The sequence below is a fragment of the Diaporthe amygdali genome (genome assembly GCF_026229845.1).
Source record: "Diaporthe amygdali strain CAA958 chromosome Unknown NODE_6_length_1560011_cov_65_102424, whole genome shotgun sequence".
Lineage (NCBI taxonomy): Eukaryota > Fungi > Ascomycota > Sordariomycetes > Diaporthales > Diaporthaceae > Diaporthe > Diaporthe amygdali.
This window is the reverse complement of record NW_026517026.1, coordinates 873,712-893,443: the sequence shown is the minus strand read 5'-3', so window position 1 is coordinate 893,443 and position 19,732 is coordinate 873,712. Positions and strand designations below refer to the sequence as shown.

At 51.7% G+C, this 19,732-nt stretch overlaps 7 protein-coding genes across 7 annotated transcripts; 4 read left to right on the top strand and 3 right to left on the bottom strand.

Annotated features, from left to right (window-relative positions):
- Positions 1–120: 120 nt before the first annotated feature.
- On the top strand, positions 121–1,821 carry J7T55_001022 (cytochrome p450; the record flags this gene model as incomplete). Its single annotated transcript, XM_053140297.1, has 2 exons — positions 121–336; positions 388–1,821. 2 exons carry the CDS (start codon positions 121–123, stop codon positions 1,819–1,821), a joined length of 1,650 nt encoding a protein of 549 aa, XP_052996669.1.
- Positions 1,822–2,097: 276 nt separating this feature from the next.
- J7T55_001021 (sam dependent carboxyl methyltransferase family protein) lies at positions 2,098–3,336 on the bottom strand (the record flags this gene model as incomplete). Its single annotated transcript, XM_053140296.1, has 3 exons — positions 2,098–2,974; positions 3,105–3,159; positions 3,219–3,336. 3 exons carry the CDS (start codon positions 3,334–3,336, stop codon positions 2,098–2,100), a joined length of 1,050 nt encoding a protein of 349 aa, XP_052996668.1.
- A 2,179-nt stretch (positions 3,337–5,515) lies between these two features.
- On the top strand, positions 5,516–7,093 carry J7T55_001020 (cytochrome p450; the record flags this gene model as incomplete). Its single annotated transcript, XM_053140295.1, has 4 exons — positions 5,516–5,583; positions 5,683–5,895; positions 5,984–6,350; positions 6,410–7,093. The coding sequence occupies 4 exons, from the start codon at positions 5,516–5,518 to the stop codon at positions 7,091–7,093; spliced, it is 1,332 nt and encodes a 443-aa protein (XP_052996667.1).
- A 421-nt stretch (positions 7,094–7,514) lies between these two features.
- J7T55_001019 (uncharacterized protein) lies at positions 7,515–9,380 on the bottom strand (the record flags this gene model as incomplete). The annotated part of the gene is made up of 2 exons (XM_053140294.1): positions 7,515–8,858; positions 9,045–9,380. 2 exons carry the CDS (start codon positions 9,378–9,380, stop codon positions 7,515–7,517), a joined length of 1,680 nt encoding a protein of 559 aa, XP_052996666.1.
- Positions 9,381–9,857: 477 nt separating this feature from the next.
- Positions 9,858–12,485, top strand: J7T55_001018 (carboxypeptidase; the record flags this gene model as incomplete). The annotated part of the gene is made up of 6 exons (XM_053140292.1): positions 9,858–9,993; positions 10,061–10,260; positions 10,781–10,898; positions 10,968–11,468; positions 11,650–12,073; positions 12,392–12,485. 6 exons carry the CDS (start codon positions 9,858–9,860, stop codon positions 12,483–12,485), a joined length of 1,473 nt encoding a protein of 490 aa, XP_052996665.1.
- A 193-nt stretch (positions 12,486–12,678) lies between these two features.
- Positions 12,679–14,487, top strand: J7T55_001017 (uncharacterized protein; the record flags this gene model as incomplete). The annotated part of the gene is made up of 3 exons (XM_053140291.1): positions 12,679–12,909; positions 13,008–13,981; positions 14,031–14,487. The coding sequence occupies 3 exons, from the start codon at positions 12,679–12,681 to the stop codon at positions 14,485–14,487; spliced, it is 1,662 nt and encodes a 553-aa protein (XP_052996664.1).
- Positions 14,488–15,845: 1,358 nt separating this feature from the next.
- Positions 15,846–18,683, bottom strand: J7T55_001016 (SOM1 protein; the record flags this gene model as incomplete). The annotated part of the gene is made up of 5 exons (XM_053140290.1): positions 15,846–15,998; positions 16,067–16,342; positions 16,407–17,835; positions 17,902–18,077; positions 18,153–18,683. The coding sequence occupies 5 exons, from the start codon at positions 18,681–18,683 to the stop codon at positions 15,846–15,848; spliced, it is 2,565 nt and encodes an 854-aa protein (XP_052996663.1).
- Positions 18,684–19,732: the final 1,049 nt, after the last annotated feature.

Here is a 19,732-nt window from a genome sequence, read left to right as displayed (position 1 = left end):
CCAGCTTTCGATAATTTGCACTGTGTACCTACGTGCCGTGCCATCTCATCCCACAATTTTTATTGAGACGCATACCAGAAAACACATGGAGTTACCAGACAAGTCATCTCTTCACTAACCATGGCTAAGCTAGCCAATTTGGCCGCAGCATCTGGCGCCGAAGCCATACTCGTCAATGTTGTTCTTAGCGAAGGCAGAGGAAGGATCGAGCCATCATGGTCGCTGTTGTGGCTTTCGCTACAGCTGTTTCTTGTGCAGTCATGTCTTCTTGCGCTGTGGGCAGTCCTCGTCTACCCCAATTTTCTCAGTCCATTGAGGCATCTGCCCGGGCCCAAAGTAAGCAGCAGCCTACTTGTTGCAATTCATCCTTACTCACTAATGGCATAGAACAATTCACTGCTGATGGGCCAGTACTACAATGTCAGCAAGCAGACTCTGTGCGATCCGTACAGGGACTGGATTGAAAGTATCCCAAATGATGGCTTGATCCGATACAAATTCATCGTCAACTCTGAACGTCTTTTGGTCACTTCGCCGAAAGCTCTCTCCGAAGTTCTTGTCTCGAAGAACTATGACTTTGTGAAGCCAATTCAGCTCCGGCAGGCCCTCAGCAAAGTCATCGGCCAGGGTATTATCCTGCAGGAGGACGCAGAACATAAACACCAGCGAAAACACATGGGGCCTGCTTTCTCCACCCTTCATATTAAGGCTCTGTACCCTGTCTTTTGGTCCAAGGCGAAGGAGCTGGCCGACGTGCTTGCTTTGAGCATCATCCGATCAACCTCGGACGGCGGACTGAGCCCAGAAATTGATGTCGGCGAATGGGCTGCTCGAGCGACACTAGACATCATAGGCATTGCTGCCATGGGCCAAGATTTCGGGTGCATTCGCGACCCTGACAATGAGCTGTCTACCTGTTACCGGGAGCTACGCAATGTCCTCCTTACCAAGACAACCCCAGGTGTCAAGATGCTCTTGTCGATGTTGTTGTCATCTAGTGACCTACGTTTAGTCAAAGGCAACGATGACGGCCTTGATGCAGGCGGAGCGTCAGTCCGACGCATTGCCCGCGACTTGGTACAAAAGAAGAGGGAAGCGCGCAAAGCTGGCTCGAGCCCCGGCATTGATATTCTGTCCATCTTGCTTCAGTCAGATGCCTTCAGTGACGATGAACTGGTGGACCAAGCTATGACATTGCTCATGGCTGGACATGAGACCACAGCCGCCTCCATCACCTGGGCTATGTACGCGCTTTGCAGATTCCCGGAGGTTCAGGCTCGACTGCGCCGAGAGATTATGGAAGTCTTCCCCTCGTTTTCACACGGTAATCTTGGTAACGACGGCATAGATGCCAAGGGAACAATTGATCGTCTGCCTTATCTCTCGGCTGTTTGCAATGAGGTTCTCCGGCTCTATCCTCCGGGGCCCCGAACGATCAGAATGGCCAAGCACGATACCAATATCGTGGGTCAGCACGTACCGAAAGGTACACCCATCATTATCAGCCCCTGGGCTATCAATGTAAGCACTGAATTATGGGGTCACGATGCAGCACAATTCAAGCCTGAAAGGTGGATGGCGCCTGGGCAGGCTACCACAGGAGGTGCACATGGCAACTACGCCTTTCTTAGTTTTCTGGCAGGCCCTCGGTCATGCCTGGGGCACGCTTTCGCAAGAGGGGAATTTGCGTGCATCATATTGGCCTGGGTTGCTCGCTTTCAGGTGGAGTTTGCAGACCCGAACTACCAACTCGAGGTCTCCACCGGCTTGACCATCAGGCCCAAGTTGGGTTTTTCCGTTCGTTTGACACCAGTCATGTAGCCAATTTCGGGCATTATTTGCAGCATCGGTACTTGGAGACAAGAAAGATTCCTCAGAAAGTGCTGATCCAATAGGTCCAGCCGATGTCAAGCAAAATCACCAGCCACCGAGCCAGTCGGGCTTCATGGCCCGTCTTCCTACATGGTTGTATAGATGATTCAAAACGTGCTACTTCCACAGTCGATCCACTTTTCATATTAGTACAGGTAGCTAGTAAGTGAAGGATCTGGTAGTAATTGAGAAAATCTCTGCCCTGTTCATAGATACGAAATTATTCTACTTTCTGTCCAGCTTGACATAGATGTAAGGAATCCAGAATGGTGATCCCATCTCACGCTCACAATAGTAACCAAGTGATTTGCGCTTGAGATCCTCAATGATTCCCTTTTCTTCCTCCGACTCGGATGGTCCTGTTCCCACATTATTTGCCACGCCAGTGCGCTTTGTCTTCCTGATGGCCTGCAAGAGAAACGGTGTATAGACGGCATAAGTCATCTCCACGAGCGTCCTCGCGAACTTCACGTATGCCTCTCGCTTCTCATCTTGGCCGATAACGGCACAACTTTCCGAGTAGGCAGAGTAGTCAGGGTGCACAATGTCTCGGACGAACACATGCTCCGTAGACCAAACATCCTTGACTTGCTCAAGCGCTTCGTAGACTTGCTCTACTGTCCGGGTCCCCATCGAATTGCCGTGCCTAAGCACCACGTCCTTCTTCAGCAAGCCGTCGGAAACAGCAGACATAAAGGCAGCGCGCATGGCAAGTCCTAAGCCCCACCACACTCTGTGGTCGTCTTCGCTCTGGCACGGAAAAGCCAGGATCAAGGTACCGCCTGGGGAACGGATTTCATCACTGCGAAGACGCAGAAACTTCACCATCTCGGCTACACTGAAGACTTTGGCTGCCTCCCTGGTGAGATTCTCCCACTGGACTGCGTCGGCGGGGAGCTCATCGAGAGGTGGCAGCTCATGCTCCAAGTAGTGTAGGCTGCTCAAGCTGAGACCTATGTCGGCCTTTAGCGGCCCAGGCAGAACTGGCCCATAAAAGCTAGCAGGCAACATCAACTCGAAGATTTCAAGTTCACCGTCGCGTGAGAGCTGACCTCTATTGCGTTCAAAGGTCGCAGCTAGGGTATTGAAATCGTTGTTGGGGCTGTCATTAAGAGCCAAGATCACTTCGGTGCTCTTCGGAAGAGTAGACAACGTTTGGACCATCGCAGTCATCCTTAGTCGAGGTCTCTCAGTCACCTTGTCTTATTACTTCATTGGAAGGATTTCCTCACGAGTTCTGGCCCTGCGAGCACCCATAATCAACCAAGCACACGGAACTGTTCTTCCCTATGTGGCATAGATAATGTCAGTTTACCAACCATTGCAGCTGTGTCAAGTGTACGTACACGTGGCAAGGCTCGGGAGGAGCTCCAAAGCAGGCTTTAGTGCCTCAAGCTGGAAGTTGCTATTTTGATTGTATGAGCCCGCTCTCATAGTGACTGCTTTTTCCTGTCTCTGTGTCATTTTCGCTGAATGATCTGGGTCTAAAGAGTCGACCCCGGTCTTGGCAGTGAGAAGAGGGCTAATTAGGAACAAAAGGCTGCCACTATTGTCTTATCAGGTTCAGAATCAACCTGATAGCTTTTGAGAAGTGTAGAATACTATTGATGATATTCTAGACAGATGTAATAGAAGCTAAGCTGTACATCCAATTAAGTTCATCGAAAACTTACAAGGCACCCAAGTCTTAAATTCATACTTGTTTTATACACTCTTGTATTATTCTCCGATATTTATTTTATTAAAAACTGTCTTTCTGAGTGATGTCGTTTGCTTATTGATTTTTTCTTTCCTCTTTTTCCTCAAAAAAATCTGCAACGTAGGCTTATCGGAGTCACATAATACCAAAGACGTATTAAACTTCGGACTAGACACGTCATTACGCTGAGTGCCCTTTGCCCACATGTCCCGCAATGCTGTTGTGACAAAGTCACAACCCCTGGCACAACATTGATCTTAGTTTGTATTTTGTACTGTAGCCGCACTGTTCTGAAATTCCAAAAATAAGTTTCACTTATCTTCGCTTGAGGGCAGCCCCGTTCTGGTTACAACCTGACCTTTTACCGAGACCTGCCTTTAGCTGTTCTCAGCTCTACGCGCGCTGTACGCACGGAGCCAGCATACTGCGTATTCGTTCCGGACCCGAAGTAACGATTTGCGTCTGAAACTGCCGTGCGCTGAGTGTATTTAAAAATGCTACTAGTCCGTCGCTTTGGGTAGGAATGGCTACAAGCCTGATCGCAGCCCAAGAGTTTATGTCAGGTCATCACAGTCCAGACTCATCCTAAAAGAGGCGCAAATGTGTGATTAGTGATTCAATTGATCCATACTTTGTCAGTGGGGCAGACCTTCCTGTTTCAACACTTAGTTAGTGTGTGCTTGGATGCTCCCGTAGAATTGAATCTTTGCACGGTTTCTAAGCCAATGGCTGCAGGAGGTGAGTATCAACAATTCAAGCCAGCTTACTTTATTCCACATGTGGCTGCCTCATAAAATGGAATGAACTCTCTCTCGGCCTCATCATCGTATATATCAAACACCAGAGAAAGCCAAGCACCGGCTTCCAATTCTCGAAGCCTGGAGGACCGGTTGCTTAACGTAGAGCAGACAAACTCAATCAAATCATATCATTTTCAGGAAGCAATGTAGCGGAGAGTTTTAGCGTAGCCATAAACTCAATTTTGCGGATCTGATAAGTAGCATGCGACGCCGTCGACATAAGCTCTACAATGTGCTCGAGAGCCGGAGACGCTCGGTCAACATAAGTTTCGAATTGTGGAGGAAGATTTGTTCTATCCAGAATAGGCCCGGCCTAACCTTACGGGGCCCTGCACCCTTCGTCGACAATGGATAAACATATTGGCGTCATAAACTCTATCCGTACTTTAACCGGCCACGGGTTGTGACTTGAACTTGCAGACGAACCATACTACCTCGTACGTGGCTCTGCGATTTTACGGAGTCTATTTTAACTTTTTGGTTAAGTTGTAGAGTAGAGTTCGAGGGCTACGACTCCGCGTATTCCTAGGCCAAGACCTTTTTTCAGTCAGAAAACTATCTGGATCACATCATGCTGTTCATTCTTGGCGTTGTTCAAGACATATGCCGGCGTTCGATGTATTGTTACTTATGAATGTGAGTCGCACACTGTATGCAAATTACAAAACCAACCGTCGGCTGATACATATCACACACTCGACGCCAAGCTTCAAGTAACTTGGCAAAGCATACCTCCGGATTCCAGGAGATGTCTTGTATCACTGAGCTTGCAAGCTGCCTGGCCTCGTACCCGGCAGATAGGTAGAGTAGAAAGTGTCCCATGAAATCGGATCATGCTCAGAATATCTCGGAAGTCCCACATCTGAGCGGGGAAAGTATCACCCAGTTACCAAGTTGCAACGGCAATGCTGCCGTTGGTGGAACACACCTGTTGTCTTCAAGGGGGTTTGCTGATGGCCATTTCATGATGTCCTTCCGGGTCTTCGTGATCCCCACGTCAATCGGGGCCAGTAGTCTTGCTTGCCCTCTGATATCCGTGAAAAGAAGGTCGAGGGTCTTAGAAATCGTCACCCTGCCCGAGGTTGATAGTATACTAAGTATTCTGGCTTGTTGAATCTCAGTGTCGTGACACACACAATTCACTATGCTTTTGTCGCAGAATTTTCGACGGCTCTTGACCTTCTTCGCAGCATTACTACTTTCTCACGTTCTGTTTGTCATTGTCAAATCATTTTTAAGAGCCCGCCGTCAGGCTACTTTGGCAAAAAGATGGGGGTGCCTTCCAGCGCCTTTTGACATTTTCTCTGACAGACTGGGCGTACTGAACGCGCTGCGAATCATCTCCGCGGACAGAGAGAAAAGATGCCCCGAACATTACATAGAGCGTTTCGTCAAGAACTCAGAGTACTATGGGCGTGTTGTTTCTACCGTTGCTTGCAGAGTCATGGGTCAAGATGCCTACATTACTTGCGACCCGAAGAACATCCAAGCCATGCTGGCAACGCAATTCAGTGATTACGGCCTGTACGTCATGCCACATCTCTTCAAGTCTCTACGTCTCCTTTGAGTCTTTGCCGCACTATCATTCACGATGCTGAGCTTTATAATACAGTGGCCACAATCGTGCTAGCATATTCTTTCCTCTTCTTGGACATGGCATTTTCTCTGTTGACGGGCCGAGATGGGAGCATGCACGTGCTTTAATGCGTCCTCAATTTGCCCGAGAACGAGTTTCCGAACTTGATCTCGAGGAGAGGCATCTTCAAAACCTCTTGAAGGCCATCGAAGCTCCTGGCCGTGATGGATGGACACCTGTTGTTGATCTTCAGCCTTTGTTTTTCCGGCTAACGCTGGACTCTGCCACGGAATTCCTTTTCGGCGAGAGTGTCGACAGCCAACTGATCGCCTTGCCTGGATCAACATCGAAAGTCATCCATGGCGGAGTGGATGAGCAGACATTTTCGGAATCCTTTGATGAGGTACGTTGAAACTTGTTTCGTTGCTACAGTACGGAACGTTTGACGGTTGTTCCCACCAGGTACAAGACTGGATGGCCTTCGCCTCACGGCTGGGCGCTTGGCACAAATTGGGCCATACGAAGCGGTTCTATAAGTGTGCAGCACAATTACACAAGCACATAGATTACTTTGTCAATCTGGCTCTCCAGCAAAAGACAGACGAGGACATAGACAAGTCCAGCTTCAACATTCTGAAAGGTTTGGCCAAGGTCGAAAAGGATCCGATTGAGCTTCGAGGCCAACTCCTTTCCATCCTTGTCGCTGGCCGTGACTCGACCGCGTCGCTTTTGGGCTGGTTCTTCCTGATGATGTGCAAGCACCCCGAAATCTATGAGAAGCTACGTCAGACCATAATGCACGATTTCGGTGACTGGAAGACCTGCGACCCAGCTGAAATTACATTCTCTGGGCTCAAGTCTTGCACGTTCCTCCAGATGTGCATATCAGAGACGTTGCGGCTGTTTCCTCTTGTCCCGATCAATGGCCGCACTGCGATTGTCAAGGACACCACCTTACCGACAGGTGGTGGACCTGACGGTAGTGCACCGATTTTTGTACCGAAAGGCATGGAGATTCAATATTGCGTTCATGCTATGCATCATCGTAAAGACCTCTGGGGCGAGGACACGGAGGACTTCAGGCCAGAGAGGTTCAAAGAGGCTCGGCCTGGCTGGGATTACCTACCTTTCAACGGCAAGTCATAAACGTATTTGAGAATAACCATGGAAGCGAGCTGACTTTGAAGGTCTCAGGCGGTCCTCGAGCGTGCTTGGGTCAGCAATTCGCGCTGACTGAGGTAGCCCACGTTGTCGTCCGCTTATTGCAGCGATTTGACAAATTGGATGGCAGTATCGTTGCAGAGAGGAAGATTCGTCATGGATTGACGCTTGCGAACACGCCTTATGATGGCGTGCAGGTGAGGCTTCATTCAGCAGGACATACTGATTCAAAGGCTTGATCAGACTTTTATGAAGTACCACTTTGAGGCAAGCATACCGCTATTGTCCCTTGGCCTCAACAGCGCCGCTCAATATAGGATAATTACAATGAATTCATCTCGTTCATAAACATTTGCAAGCTTCCCGATTCATCTGATGTGATAGTAAAATATTCCTGCCCGCAGCACTACTCGGTAACTTTTCTCCAGCGTAGCCAAACTTCTCCAGGTCTCAGCATCGTAGTCGTAACACGCACATCCGAGTCTTCCAATATTGATCTCAGTCGTTCCCTTGAGAGATCGGCGATTTCGCGTTCATGCAAGCCCTTCGACTCCATCTGATCCTGCAACATTGGAGGCAGTGCAGCCTCCACTCGACGATCTGAGAGAAGCGATCCAATCACGCTCACAAACTCCACTTGGGCGAATTTCATTCCAGGACAGTTCCGAGGTCCTGTAGCCCAGGGTATGAAGGCACCGGGAGGTGACCGTTCCAGTTTCTCTTCAGACGAGGATTCTAGATTTGAGCCATTGTCGCTGGAATCAGTACGTCCAATCCAGCGGCTTGGGCGGAAGTCCAGGGAATCATTTCCCCATAGTTCGGGGGAAGTGTGCAAATGCATGAAATTGATAACGACGTAGGTGTTCGGCGGGATCACAATGTCTCGGCGCTGAATGTCGGCCCCCGTAGTTGACAGGATGGTTGGGCGCGACGTTGTCAGCTTGGGCAAATAGACAATCGGCGGGTACAAACGCAATGTCTCGTACATGAGCGCCCGTACTCTTTTCAGCCGAGGGAAGACTTGGTCGTACTCTTGAGGATTGGTTCGGGAAAACACGGCGACGACCTCCTCCCTCACCCATTCCTGAATTTCTGGGTGAATGGCCATAAGAGTAATTGCGTAGGCCATCGTATTAGCAGTAGTGTCTTGTCCAGCAAAGTTGAAGATGAACATATTGCCATAAACTTCGTCGTCACTTAGGCCCTTGGCTGAACCTTTGCCCGAGGTGGCATTTTCCTCTTCTGACGCCTGGATTAGCGCGCTTGTGAGCGACTCGGACCGGCGGTTTGAACTGCTCTTGAATCTTCTGTCGATGATTGACATACGCTCTTGCTCGAGAATCTCCTTCATGTACTTTCTGAACTCCTCAACAGCGAGACCGACCTTCCGCCAGCGCTCAGGGGCCAGTGAAGATGCTAATAAGCGCGCCGGCATCACAATGGCTAGGACCATATTTGCGAGAACGGTGCAGAGAGCATCATTGTAGGCCAATTCATGGCCCTCCTGGACGTCAGTGACATCCGCACCATGTGCACTACGTACTCCAAAGCCAGCATAAGCGAGTACGTGATGTGCTATGGTCTGACACGTGCCCGTGACATTTTGTATGGTTCTGGACGGTGAGGTATCAACCCTATCAAGCAACTGACGAGCTTGCCTTGAGCCTTCCTCCCAGACGAGACTGCTCACACGTTCATTGAAAGCTGGTGCTGTCAACTTTCGCTGTCTCTTCCAGTCATCACCATTGAGCTTCAGGAAAGTCAGTCCAAGTTCCTTGCCTGTCATCCTGTTTGCACTCACTGAATCTAGATTTGGACCGAACACTTCTAGGCGGCCTAATTAAAATTGTCAATTTAGTGTGTCCTCATTGAAAGCAAATGGTACATTACGGTATATCTGCCGTGGTTTTGGAAAGTCATCGATTCTTTGAAATACTTGCTGAACGAGATCCGGGTCGGCGATATTGACGATGTTATTGGATGGTGTGACTTGCACAAAGAGTTTGCCGAGACGTTCGTGCACAGAATGTTTCGCCCTGAACTGCCACCCGAGAATATTCAATTTAGCATTTTGACCGACGTCTCCTGGGAGAAGAGTCAGGTATGGCGTGATGATGTTTTTAGTCAATGCCCACAAGGCGCTGGTAGGATCGATCAGGCTGGTGATGATAGGCAGGCCTGTTTTCGAGGCAGCAATGTAGTTCCTGCCCAGGTGAATGACCAATCTGGCCAGAAGACCTAGAATTATTGTGAGAATAATGATACCAATCATGTCAGCAAGGGGCAAGATCGTGAAATCGCAGTGTTTACAATAGCTAAATACAAGATAGGTGGCGCATGAAATCGACGTGGTGGTTGATCGGGCGATAATTTGTTCTTAAAACCCCGAAGTAGGTAAACCTAGACCGCACAATTTCCCGGGATCTCCAGCGTGGTTGGCGGGTCATGTAAAGTGGCCAGTGCCGCGGAATCGTCGCCGTTGTCCACTTAAGGTTTGCCAATGCATCAATAAGCTTTGGTAGTGTTCAGGCGTACTCCCTCCTCATTGAATGACCACGGCAGAGCAATTTGGCTCTGCGTAAAAGGGGTAGCGAAATACCTGCGAGGGGTACCAGCGTCATGAAGGTGAGGCTATCAAATTCTTCGAGTCTTCACAACGATCCTTCGTTCGTGTCTTTCGCCTCAGTCTAGGAACACATTCCTTCTCTACTATCATTCTTTCACACAAGACTAGCTCAATACACTCACTATGAAGCCCCTCGGACAATCTTTGATTCACCTGGCGCTGCTTACCGTCCAGCTTGGTTCCTTCACTCACGGAGCCGCTGTCTCACAAGGAACTGCCCATAAAAAGCGCTCGTCATTCCTCAACCCAGCGACAGAAAGTAAGCCACATCCCAACAAGGCCTTTTATGTTTTTTTCCTCTTTGACATAACTAATATTCCTCACAGAATTTCTGATCAATGGGACCTCGTTGCCATATGTGCCTTTCGACATAGGCGAGTCCTATGGTGGCGTGTTGCCCGTGGGCAGCAGTGTAAACGGCTCAGTGCTTCCTAGCAATATCACAGAACAGCAGCTATATTTTTGGTTTTTCCCATCTGACAACCCCGAGGCCACAGATGAGGTCCTGATATGGCTAAATGGAGGAGTAAGTCGTCTTGCCTGTTGGCTTTTAGGAGAACCCTAATGCTATCAAAACTCGAGAGCATACAAGGCATACTAATTGAAATGACACGCAGCCTGGTTGCTCTAGTCTCACAGGTTTGGGAGAGAACGGTCCATTTATATGGAGAGCCGGCACGTGGCAGCCTGTCAAGAATCCTTGGTCCTGGAATCGCTTGACGAACCTCGTTTGTGTGCAACCTGAATCTCCTTTGTGCATGTTTTCCATGGTTACTGACTTTCTGGCCTGTAAGATGTCGATCAACCTGTTCCAGTGGGTTTTTCTGAAGGCAACGTCACGGGTGCGGGATCCGCGGAGACAGCACAGCAATTTCTTGGGTTCTGGAAAAACTTTGTTGATACATTCGGTCTAACTGGGGCAAAAACCTATATAACTGGTGTCAGCTACGCAGGCGTGAGTGAATTTACGAGAGCAAATGGTGGCTACTGATATCAGGCAGACTGCATGCTGAGAAAGAACTGAATGCTGACGTGCAGATCAACAGCAATACGTCCCATACATTGCGAACGCAATGCTTGACCGGGAAGACACAACGTACTTCAACCTACAAGGATCAATGATATATGATCCTGCGATAAATGAAGACGTTCCTCTTGTCGAAGGTAAGTTGTCTCACACCATTAAGATCGCAAGTACAAGCAGAAGTGAGAAAGACCTGACAAGACAATTAGTCCCAATGTTGGCATTCACGGAGTACTGGCAGAATCTACTCAAACTTAACTCAACTTTCCTCGACTATATCCGTCGCCAACACGCTGAGGCGGGATACACATCCTTCTACGAAGAATATTTTACTTTCCCTCCCAAAGGTGTATTTCCCAGCGCAAACAACTCAGCAGACTTCTCCTCACGTATTCGGGGCCTTATCAGCGACGCAATGACTCTACAAGAGCCTTGCTTCAACGTCTATCATATTACAGACACCTGTCCGACGCTTTGGACCTGGAATGCTGAGGATGCATTCCCCTTGGCCCCATTTACGCAGGCAGGAATACAGGATCCACAGCTCAATGTTGGCGACCAAGGTCCTTATTATAATCTGACTGTCGTACGGGACGCTATCCATGCTCCTGTGGGACGCGAGTGGAATGCCTGCAGTCCGGATCCAGTGTTTACAAACCCTTCTAATGCTACTTCAGGCGATGGGTCGCCACGAGCACAGCTCACCGTCAGTAAGTCGTAGACCAGAACTTTCCTCTCTTTATCTCTGTTCTTGGGCTTCTTGAATTGCCTTCTGTTGAAGAACTATTCAGTCTGTGTCCAAGCTTTGAGTTCTAGCGGTGTTTATTGCACCATGAAATCGCCCTGAACTACTTGTAACGAATTCCCGATAGCTGACTCGACATGATACAGTGCCAGGGGTATTTGATCGAACCCCAGGCTTAAGCATTGTTGCAAACGGACAGTTCGACATGCTCATTCCTTCGAATGGCACCTTGTTTTCTCTGCAGAACGTGACGTGGCGCGGTGCCCAAGGGTTCAGCGAATACCCGCCCAACACCCTACAGATTCCGCACTCAGGGCTCAACGCCAGTGACGAGAACGGGCCCTGGGGTAGCTTCACGAAGATTGAGGGTGCAGGTAGGAGTGGGGAGATGGGCAAGTGGGTGTTTGAAAGGGGTGTAGGCTTTGTGGACGTGGCCTATGCAGGGCATGGAGTTGGGCGTTATAACGCGGCGGCTATGTTCAGGATCATCGAAGTCCTTCTCGGACGCGTCGGCGTTGAAGAGGGCTTTGGAGGGGCAGCGTGGAGTGTAGACATATCTGCTCCAGGTCTGTAAGTCAGAACACCTTTGTTGTGGAACACTGCAGATTATGATCTCTTGTGGCCCGTCGCAAGTGGATACATAATCAGGAGCAATTCACTACCTATTATCGTCCATGAGTTCATTGAAAGGGCTTTTAAAGATATGAATGAGCATCAGATACGTCTTTCACTGCTACCATGAGTCAATTTGATGGTCGTGCTGGTGGGTCCTCTTTTTGCTTGCCGCTGAGTCCAATATCAGCATCATATTTCACCTTGAAATCACGCCTGCGAGGTTTTGACAAACCAGCTAATTTTGGGGGCATGTGTGATTTAGAGCCAATACAGCCTCGGCAACGTGAAGGCGATGATGGCAAATCATGTGCTGGAGACGACGAGGAAAACCAGGAAGGATTTCTTATCTTCTGAAGTCCTCATCTGAAGCCTGCACGAGACTATTCCTCCCTGGTCCACGACGTGCATAGCGCTAGTGGCCTGCATGCCTGCGGCAATACTCAAACAAAACAGGCATTCGCGGGTCACTCTGCTCTGATGCAATACTTCCACTGGCCAACATTCTTCTTGTGAAAGGCCGCCATCCAAACAGAAGATTGTGTCTTCGCAAAAGCGATAGAATGCGGACTTCAATCGAGACCCTCGTACTCTACGCGTTGGTGTATAGCGCTGTAGCTTTCGCGGAGTCGCCGCCACAGCAGCCGCTTGTCCATACTGATAATGGAGGATCCACTGACAGACTGCCGTTTTCGATATCAGCCCTTGAGGACTACATCGAGGAAGCGATGGAGAGATGGCACGCACCCGGCATGGCGGTCGCGATAATCAACGGCAATGACACTTGGGCCAAAGTAAGCCTCCCCGTGCCGCCTGCACGCCGCACTAGTCTCTTTCACTCTGTACATGAAAATCGTATTTCATAGCCCTCAGCGAGCTCATATCAAACCAGGGATTCGGCTATGCCACATTCCCATCGACACCAGTGACGCCGCACACACTCTTCTATGCCGGCAGCACCACCAAGTCCTTCACCGCGGCGGCCCTGTCACTGCTCGTAGACGACTCATCAGACTACTCCTCGGTGAAATGGACGACGCCAATCTCGCAGCTTCTGCGCGAGGACTTTGTCCTGAGCGACGACTGGGCGACAGCACACATCACAATCGAGGACGCCCTCTCCCACCGGACGGGCTACCCCAGGCACGACCTCTCCATCGGCAACGACACGCGGGAGCTGGTTCGTAGCTTACGCAACCTCCCCATGTCCACCGAACCACGCACCACCTTTCAGTATAACAATATGATGTGGGCCACGGCGGGCTACCTCGTCACGAAGCTAACGGGCCTCGACCTCGGCGAGTTCTTCCACAGGTATCTGTGGGGACCCATGGAGATGAACGAGACTTTCCTCGGTGAATGGGACCCGTTGTTTGAGTCTCACGGCTCTGAGCTTGCTGATGGGTATTGGTGGGTCAACAGCACCAGCGAGTATGTCAAGCAGCCACGGGAGAGCACCAGCTTTATGGTCCTGGCCGATGAGGGTGCCGGTGCTGTCCTCTCCAGCGTTCTGGACTACACGAAGTACCTGCGCGTGATGATGAACGAGGCCGAGCCGATCTCGAAGGCAGGTCACCGTGAGCTAAAAGCCCCGAGAACGTTCCACAACTTTCACCAGGACTTGTTCGTGGCTCCCGTGACCTATGGGCTGGGTTGGATGTCGGGGGTATTCGAAGGCCACCAAGTATTCTACCACACAGGGACAGTGTCTCCTTTTGTGACATTCATGGTCATGGTACCTTCCAAGAACTATGGCATAGTTGTTATGTCAAACGGGTTGTCGCATGTCAGAGAACTCGTTACGTATCGGATACTTTACGACCTCTTCGGCGTGGAGGGGAGTAGACGGCCAGACTTTGAGTCTCAGTAAGGGAACTATCCTGCACGAATACTGCTTTCCACTAATGCACCCCAGGTTCGAAAAGGCGGATGCTCTCGAAGCACAGGACCTTGCGACATGCCCTGAGCGACTCTACCCCGACGTGCCACAACCGCCTACACCAGCGTCAGCTCCACTGGCGAATCACACGGGCCACTACCGCCACGTGGCATACGGTAACGTTTTTGTCAGCCTGCATTGCGATGATACAGTTCCTGCGAACCAGTCCTCGGGAGGTATGGAGACCGGTTCTTGCAGACTGCGGATGTCTAGGGGGCGAGAGAGCCAATTCCGCGTAGCCGGGAACCTGGAGCACAAGACTGGTGATTTCTGGCTTACTTACGGGTTCCTCGAGGAAGTACCTGAAGTGATTCAAGCTTGCCTTCGGGTTCAATTCAAGGTGGATTCACGTGGTATTGTAACGCACATTGCGGTTGACTTGCGCTTGGAAGGAGAGGACAGCCCGTTGGTATGGTTCGAGAGAGTCGGATGAGAGGCTCAGAAACAAACACATTACATGGCCTGAATCGACAGCATTTCTTTAGCTCTTTACCAGCCTCACCTCAGTACGATGCCATAGAGCACAAACGTTGAGACAGTGATATGTAATAAGACCTGGTGGTTCCTTGACAAAGGCGCGGTTTCCTCGTCTTCCTCCGACCATCTCTCCATACAAGAACTGTCCAGGTAGATAGTCGCGGAAGGCAGTGTAACGCGGAATTTACTGAGCCGCCCTCCTTTACAACGAAAGGATTGTACTAGTATCATCTCACCACTCCGCAAGACCCACAATGCGTATTTATCCCACTAACGCCTGAAAGCATCGCCCTCGCATGCACAGCGGGTCAGACACTTGTGACGCGAACAAACTAGTCCCGTCTACCTGGGCACTCAACACCAGGAGACAAGATCACTTCATTCATATCCTGTAGTGAGCATTGGCAAAGTGGACTTGAGCATCACTTTCTTTCTTGACTACTATCAACCACCAAGTTACAAGTAGAAAAGTACACGATTCCCCAACGCGAATTCGCCCTTCCATCATTTCACACGCCACCCAAACCCCGGACCAAACACCTCAGCGTTAATCAAGCCCCCTTCCCCCGCGAGTAGAGAGATAGTCCAGTTTCTCTCTGCCACTCGTGCTCCCCTTCCCGCCACTCGCCTTTTTTTCAACAGTGATTCGTTTCATCAGATGCGGAGCCTAGGTATGCCCTTCGCTCGTAAACAGTAAGGAAAAAGGAAGACAGGATGCGGAGTCAAGTAGGTGTTTCGTTTGCTTCCCTGTTGAAAAGAAGAGCCGAGTATGACGATTGGCGTGAGTGAGATGGATGGCAGCGCAGATGAAAATCAGAAGCGCAACGACAAAAACATTAGACTATCTCAAACCCTTGTATGAACCAAGCCCGCAAAAAGTGTGACAAGAGTGCCGTGGAATTTTCCCATCACAGGCACATATTATACTAAAAGACCCGATGAAAACCCTTGTGCACCAGCGAAATCAAAAGAAGTCCGACCGTAAGGAAATATGTAGCGAGGTAGAGGATGGCGCGGCCGAGAGTCGGACGGCGTGTGGGATTGATGGGTAAAGGTTCGTGGTTGTGGCCCCCAAGCTTCGCGCCTGCAACATCTGGCGTCGGACCGGGAGTCTCGATCTCGGATATCAACAAGGTGTGTACGCGGGCCTGGGTGGCTCCAAAAAGATCGTAAGAATACATGTTTGTTTTGGGTATCGACAAAAAGTGTTGTAAACGCCTGTCCCGGATGGCAGTTTGGGATCAGGATCCCTGTCAGGTTGCTTCTCTATAGACCAGGTCCATGGTTCGTGTAACCAGGGTCGGACGAGAAATTCTAGGTCTCAATTTCTGGATCCATGAAGTTGGCAGCTGCAGAGAAGTCAAACCCGCCTGCGTCACCTTCGTTATCGTGTAGGAAGGAGTCAAAGTCAAAGTCATTCAGCACATCATTGGTTGCAAGTGGGTTGGCGAAATCAAGGCCAAACTCCTGTGGCACATACGGAGTCAGCAACATGCGGGAACAAGAGGATGCAATACCCTGTCGGGGGTCCTTACCGGCATGTCCATGTTGAACTGGTTCTGGTTGGGGTCAGCGGGAGGCACCATGGGTGCGGCTTGCTGAGGCACAGGCGCGGGGCCTTGGCCATTTGGCATGGGCTGAGGAGGCCCTGCGTTCGGTCCTGGCCTGTTGACGTTGGGTTGTTGTGGGTTGACCGGAGTGATGGGCGTCGCTGGCGTAGGGGCCTCCGGTTCCGAGGCGGCGGGCTCCGCAACAGGAGTCGCTCCAGCGGCATTGAGGTTCGGGTTTGACTTCTTCTGAGCCGCAGTGCGCTTTGTTTAGAAATCGTTACTACACACTGATATGTACGCAAAAGGGGGCAAATCGAATTCTCACCTTGTCTTTCGCACTCTTTGTCTCCTTCTTCTTCGGCGCCGCCTTCGCTGATTGAGAAGGCGTGGGCGGTGCCGCGTTGGGTACCTGTGGCGACGAAGTGTTCCGGGCGTTTGCGGCAGCTGCAGCGGCGGCGGGCTGCGCCGGTGGAGGCATCGCGGCATGGCGCTGTTGCGGTGTTCCCTGCACTTGCTGCGGCGTCTGGCCCTGTGGGACCATCTGAGCACCATTGGGACCGCCAGGACCGCCCTGCTGCTGTTGCTGCTGCTGCTGCTGCTGCTGCCACTGCATCTGCTGGCCTGGCTGCCCAGCCATCTGGCCCTGCTGGCGAGCAGCCATCATTTGCTGCTGCTGCTGGGGATTCATCGGGCCGTTGAACGGTGGCTGTCCTGGGTGCGAGCTTGGCGGTCGCATTCCGTTCATCTGCGGCCCGCCGGCCATGTTGCCGCCGGCACCGCCACCACCACCCATGAAATGAGGTGCTTGGGACGGATCCATCTGGTTGCCCATGAAGTTCATGGTGTTGGGCGATCCGCGCGACTGCGCGCCTTCGGGGAGTGGTGAGCCCATGCCGGCTGGGTTCATCTGTTGGGGACCACGCTTCATGTCCGTAGGATTTGGTGATGCCCCAGGACGAGCTCCCTGTGGCGAGGCGCCTTGGAATGGTGCGTTGGCTCCGGGCGGAGCACCGGGACCTCCGGGACCGCCCGGACCGCCAGGCCCGTCTCTGGGCATGGGCATGCTGTTGCCACCGTCTTGCTCCTGTCTCGCCATCATGAGCCTCTTCTTGTTTTGCTGCTCAAGGAGCATCAACTGCATCTGGTAATCCTGAAGAGCGTGGTTGCTGCCACCAGCCTGTTGGGTGGCGTTGGGACCACCGGGGCCCCTCATAGCACCTGGGGGTGCAGCAGCCATCCCCTCAGCATTGTAGAAGGAATTGATAGTCGCCCCATCAGGAGCCTGAGCAACCATGGGCGAACCTTGTCCAGGAGGGCCATTTGCATTTGGCATGGGCTTGCCCATCTGCTGGCTTTGCTGCTGCTGGAGGTTCGCCGCATAAGTCTGAATTGTCTTCTGCTGCACCGCTGGAGACTGACTTTGAAAGGTTGCGAACTGTTCAGGGTTCAGCGTTGATGGATTTATACCACTTTGAAGAAGCAGTTGCTCAGCGTGCTGCGAAGGGCCGGTTCCTACCTGCTGCTGCTGGCCTGGCATTCCCTGCCCTGCTGGTCGACCGTTAGGCATCATGCCGTTCTGGGCAGGATTGAAGGGACCGCCTTCAGAGAGACGGATCCGTTTGGACGGAGAGGGTGCGTTGTCAGCGGAACCTGGGGAAGAGGGACGTGCTCGGTTTCCATCCATGTCTGAGGGCTCTCGCTGCATCTGGCCTTGTTTCTGTTGCTGCTGGAGCATGTGCTGCATCATGTTGGGACTGGAAATGGTCTCGTTGTTAGCGAACGGACTTGCAGACACGGAAGCATGATCACGTTACACTCACTTGTTCTGGCTGTTGGCCATGGCTGTGCGAGGCAGATTGTTGCCCGGCTTGACCATGCCCATCGCACCGTTGCGCTGCATTTGCATGATCTGCATCTGCTGCTGCTGCGGCGTCAAATCCGGCCTCATCTGGCGCAAAAGCTCCTGTTGCTGATTTTGTCGCATTCGAGATTGGTTCTACGGAGGGTCTTAGCAATTGCACGAGGATAGCCGGCCGAGACTCAGACCGTTGAGCGAGCTAGCTAAACATACCTGAGTGTGGTTCATATACGAGTTGACTTGACCGTTTCCACTCTTGCCCTTCTGGGCGTTGAACATGTCCCAGAAGAGACAGAACCATTCGAACAGGAAGGGTTGGTCGACAGAGAGGTTAGCAATCATAGGCTGGGGCAGATCGTCGGGCCGTTTCGCATCGACGCCTTCTTTGCTGTCGACGTCCATGGAGTCGCCGACGCCGTTGCCAAGTAGATTCCCGTTCTCGTCGCGCCGAGAGTTGGGACCATCCTGTAGTTTGATCTGGGGATCGGAGCTCAGTAGAGAACGTGCGCAATCGTACATTTCGTTGCGCAGAAAATACTCGTAAATGTAGGTGTTCAGTAAATGTCTGTTGTTCTCTGTAATCTGTTGCTGCTGTTGTTGCTGCTGCTGCTGTTGCTGTTGCTGCTGCTGTTGCGGTCGCGGCGCAGATGGACCGGCGATAGCGCCGTTATTCATCATGGGCACAGCAGGACCGACAGGCCCTCCAGCCATGGGGTTCATGTTGGCCATATTGACGTTGTTCATCCTTACGATGCGGCGCGTCTGCGATCGCAGAACGGGTCTGCCGCAGCGAGGGGCGAGGTCGGTGTCAGGAGAGGCGGAGAAAGTCGGATGCGCGGACGAGGACGCTTTGACAATTGAATCTCAAGAGAGACGAAATGATTTTAGTCGGAGGCGGACTTTGTCGTGGGCCTCGGAGCACTGGTCCAGCGGATGGGCGTGCTCGGGAGTTGGTGCTAATATCCGAGCCAGCTCTTGGAGAGGCTGCTGCTGCTGCTGCTGCTATCTGGGATGGAAGGGTGCATGTGTGGGTGGGACGGGCAAAAAAAGAGGGATGGATTGGCGAGGCTGGAGGAGAAAGAGGACAGGGTAGGTAGGGGTGCACGCGAAGAGGCTGGTCTGAAACGCGTGGTAGAAATGGGAGGTCGAGGGACAGAGTGACAGATAGAGGGATCACTGCAGGGTGGAGATGCGACAGACGGAGACGACGGCGGCGTCGGGAGTACTGAGGTCGGCGTCGTGGTCGTGGCTTTGGACGTGGACGTGGTCGTGGGTCAAGGTCGGCGTGGCCAAATGAGTCGATGGATTTGGCATCGACCGAAAAATGGGGGGCGGAGGCGAGAGAGAGAAGGTCTGAGGTCCTGGAGGTCCTGAGGGCCCGTCAGGAGGAGATTGATCTGGAACGGGAGAGGTCGAGTTGAGTTTGAGTTGAGTAATGATGAGAAAGGGCCAACCTCCGTTCGGTGGTCGCGAGGATTCAGCACGGCCAAAACAGGGGGGTTGGGCTGCCGGAGCACTGTGCTGGGCGGCGGCTGGGAGGCGCGGGTTACACAGTATGGATGGGTTTGATTCGGAGACTGTGTTTTCAGAAAGCTGGAGATTGAGATTTGAAATACAGCCCTGTGAGCCTCCAAGAGTCAGAGTCAGTCCTTAGTAGGGTGATCGGTGATGGACCGTGGGTAGACGGTAGAAGGTGTGGAAAAGGCCGGGAACAACTGCTGGAGCTGGAGCTGGAGCTGGAGGAATTGCAGGTGGTTCTGTGGTTCTGTGGGGGTCCACTGGCCGCAACTGCG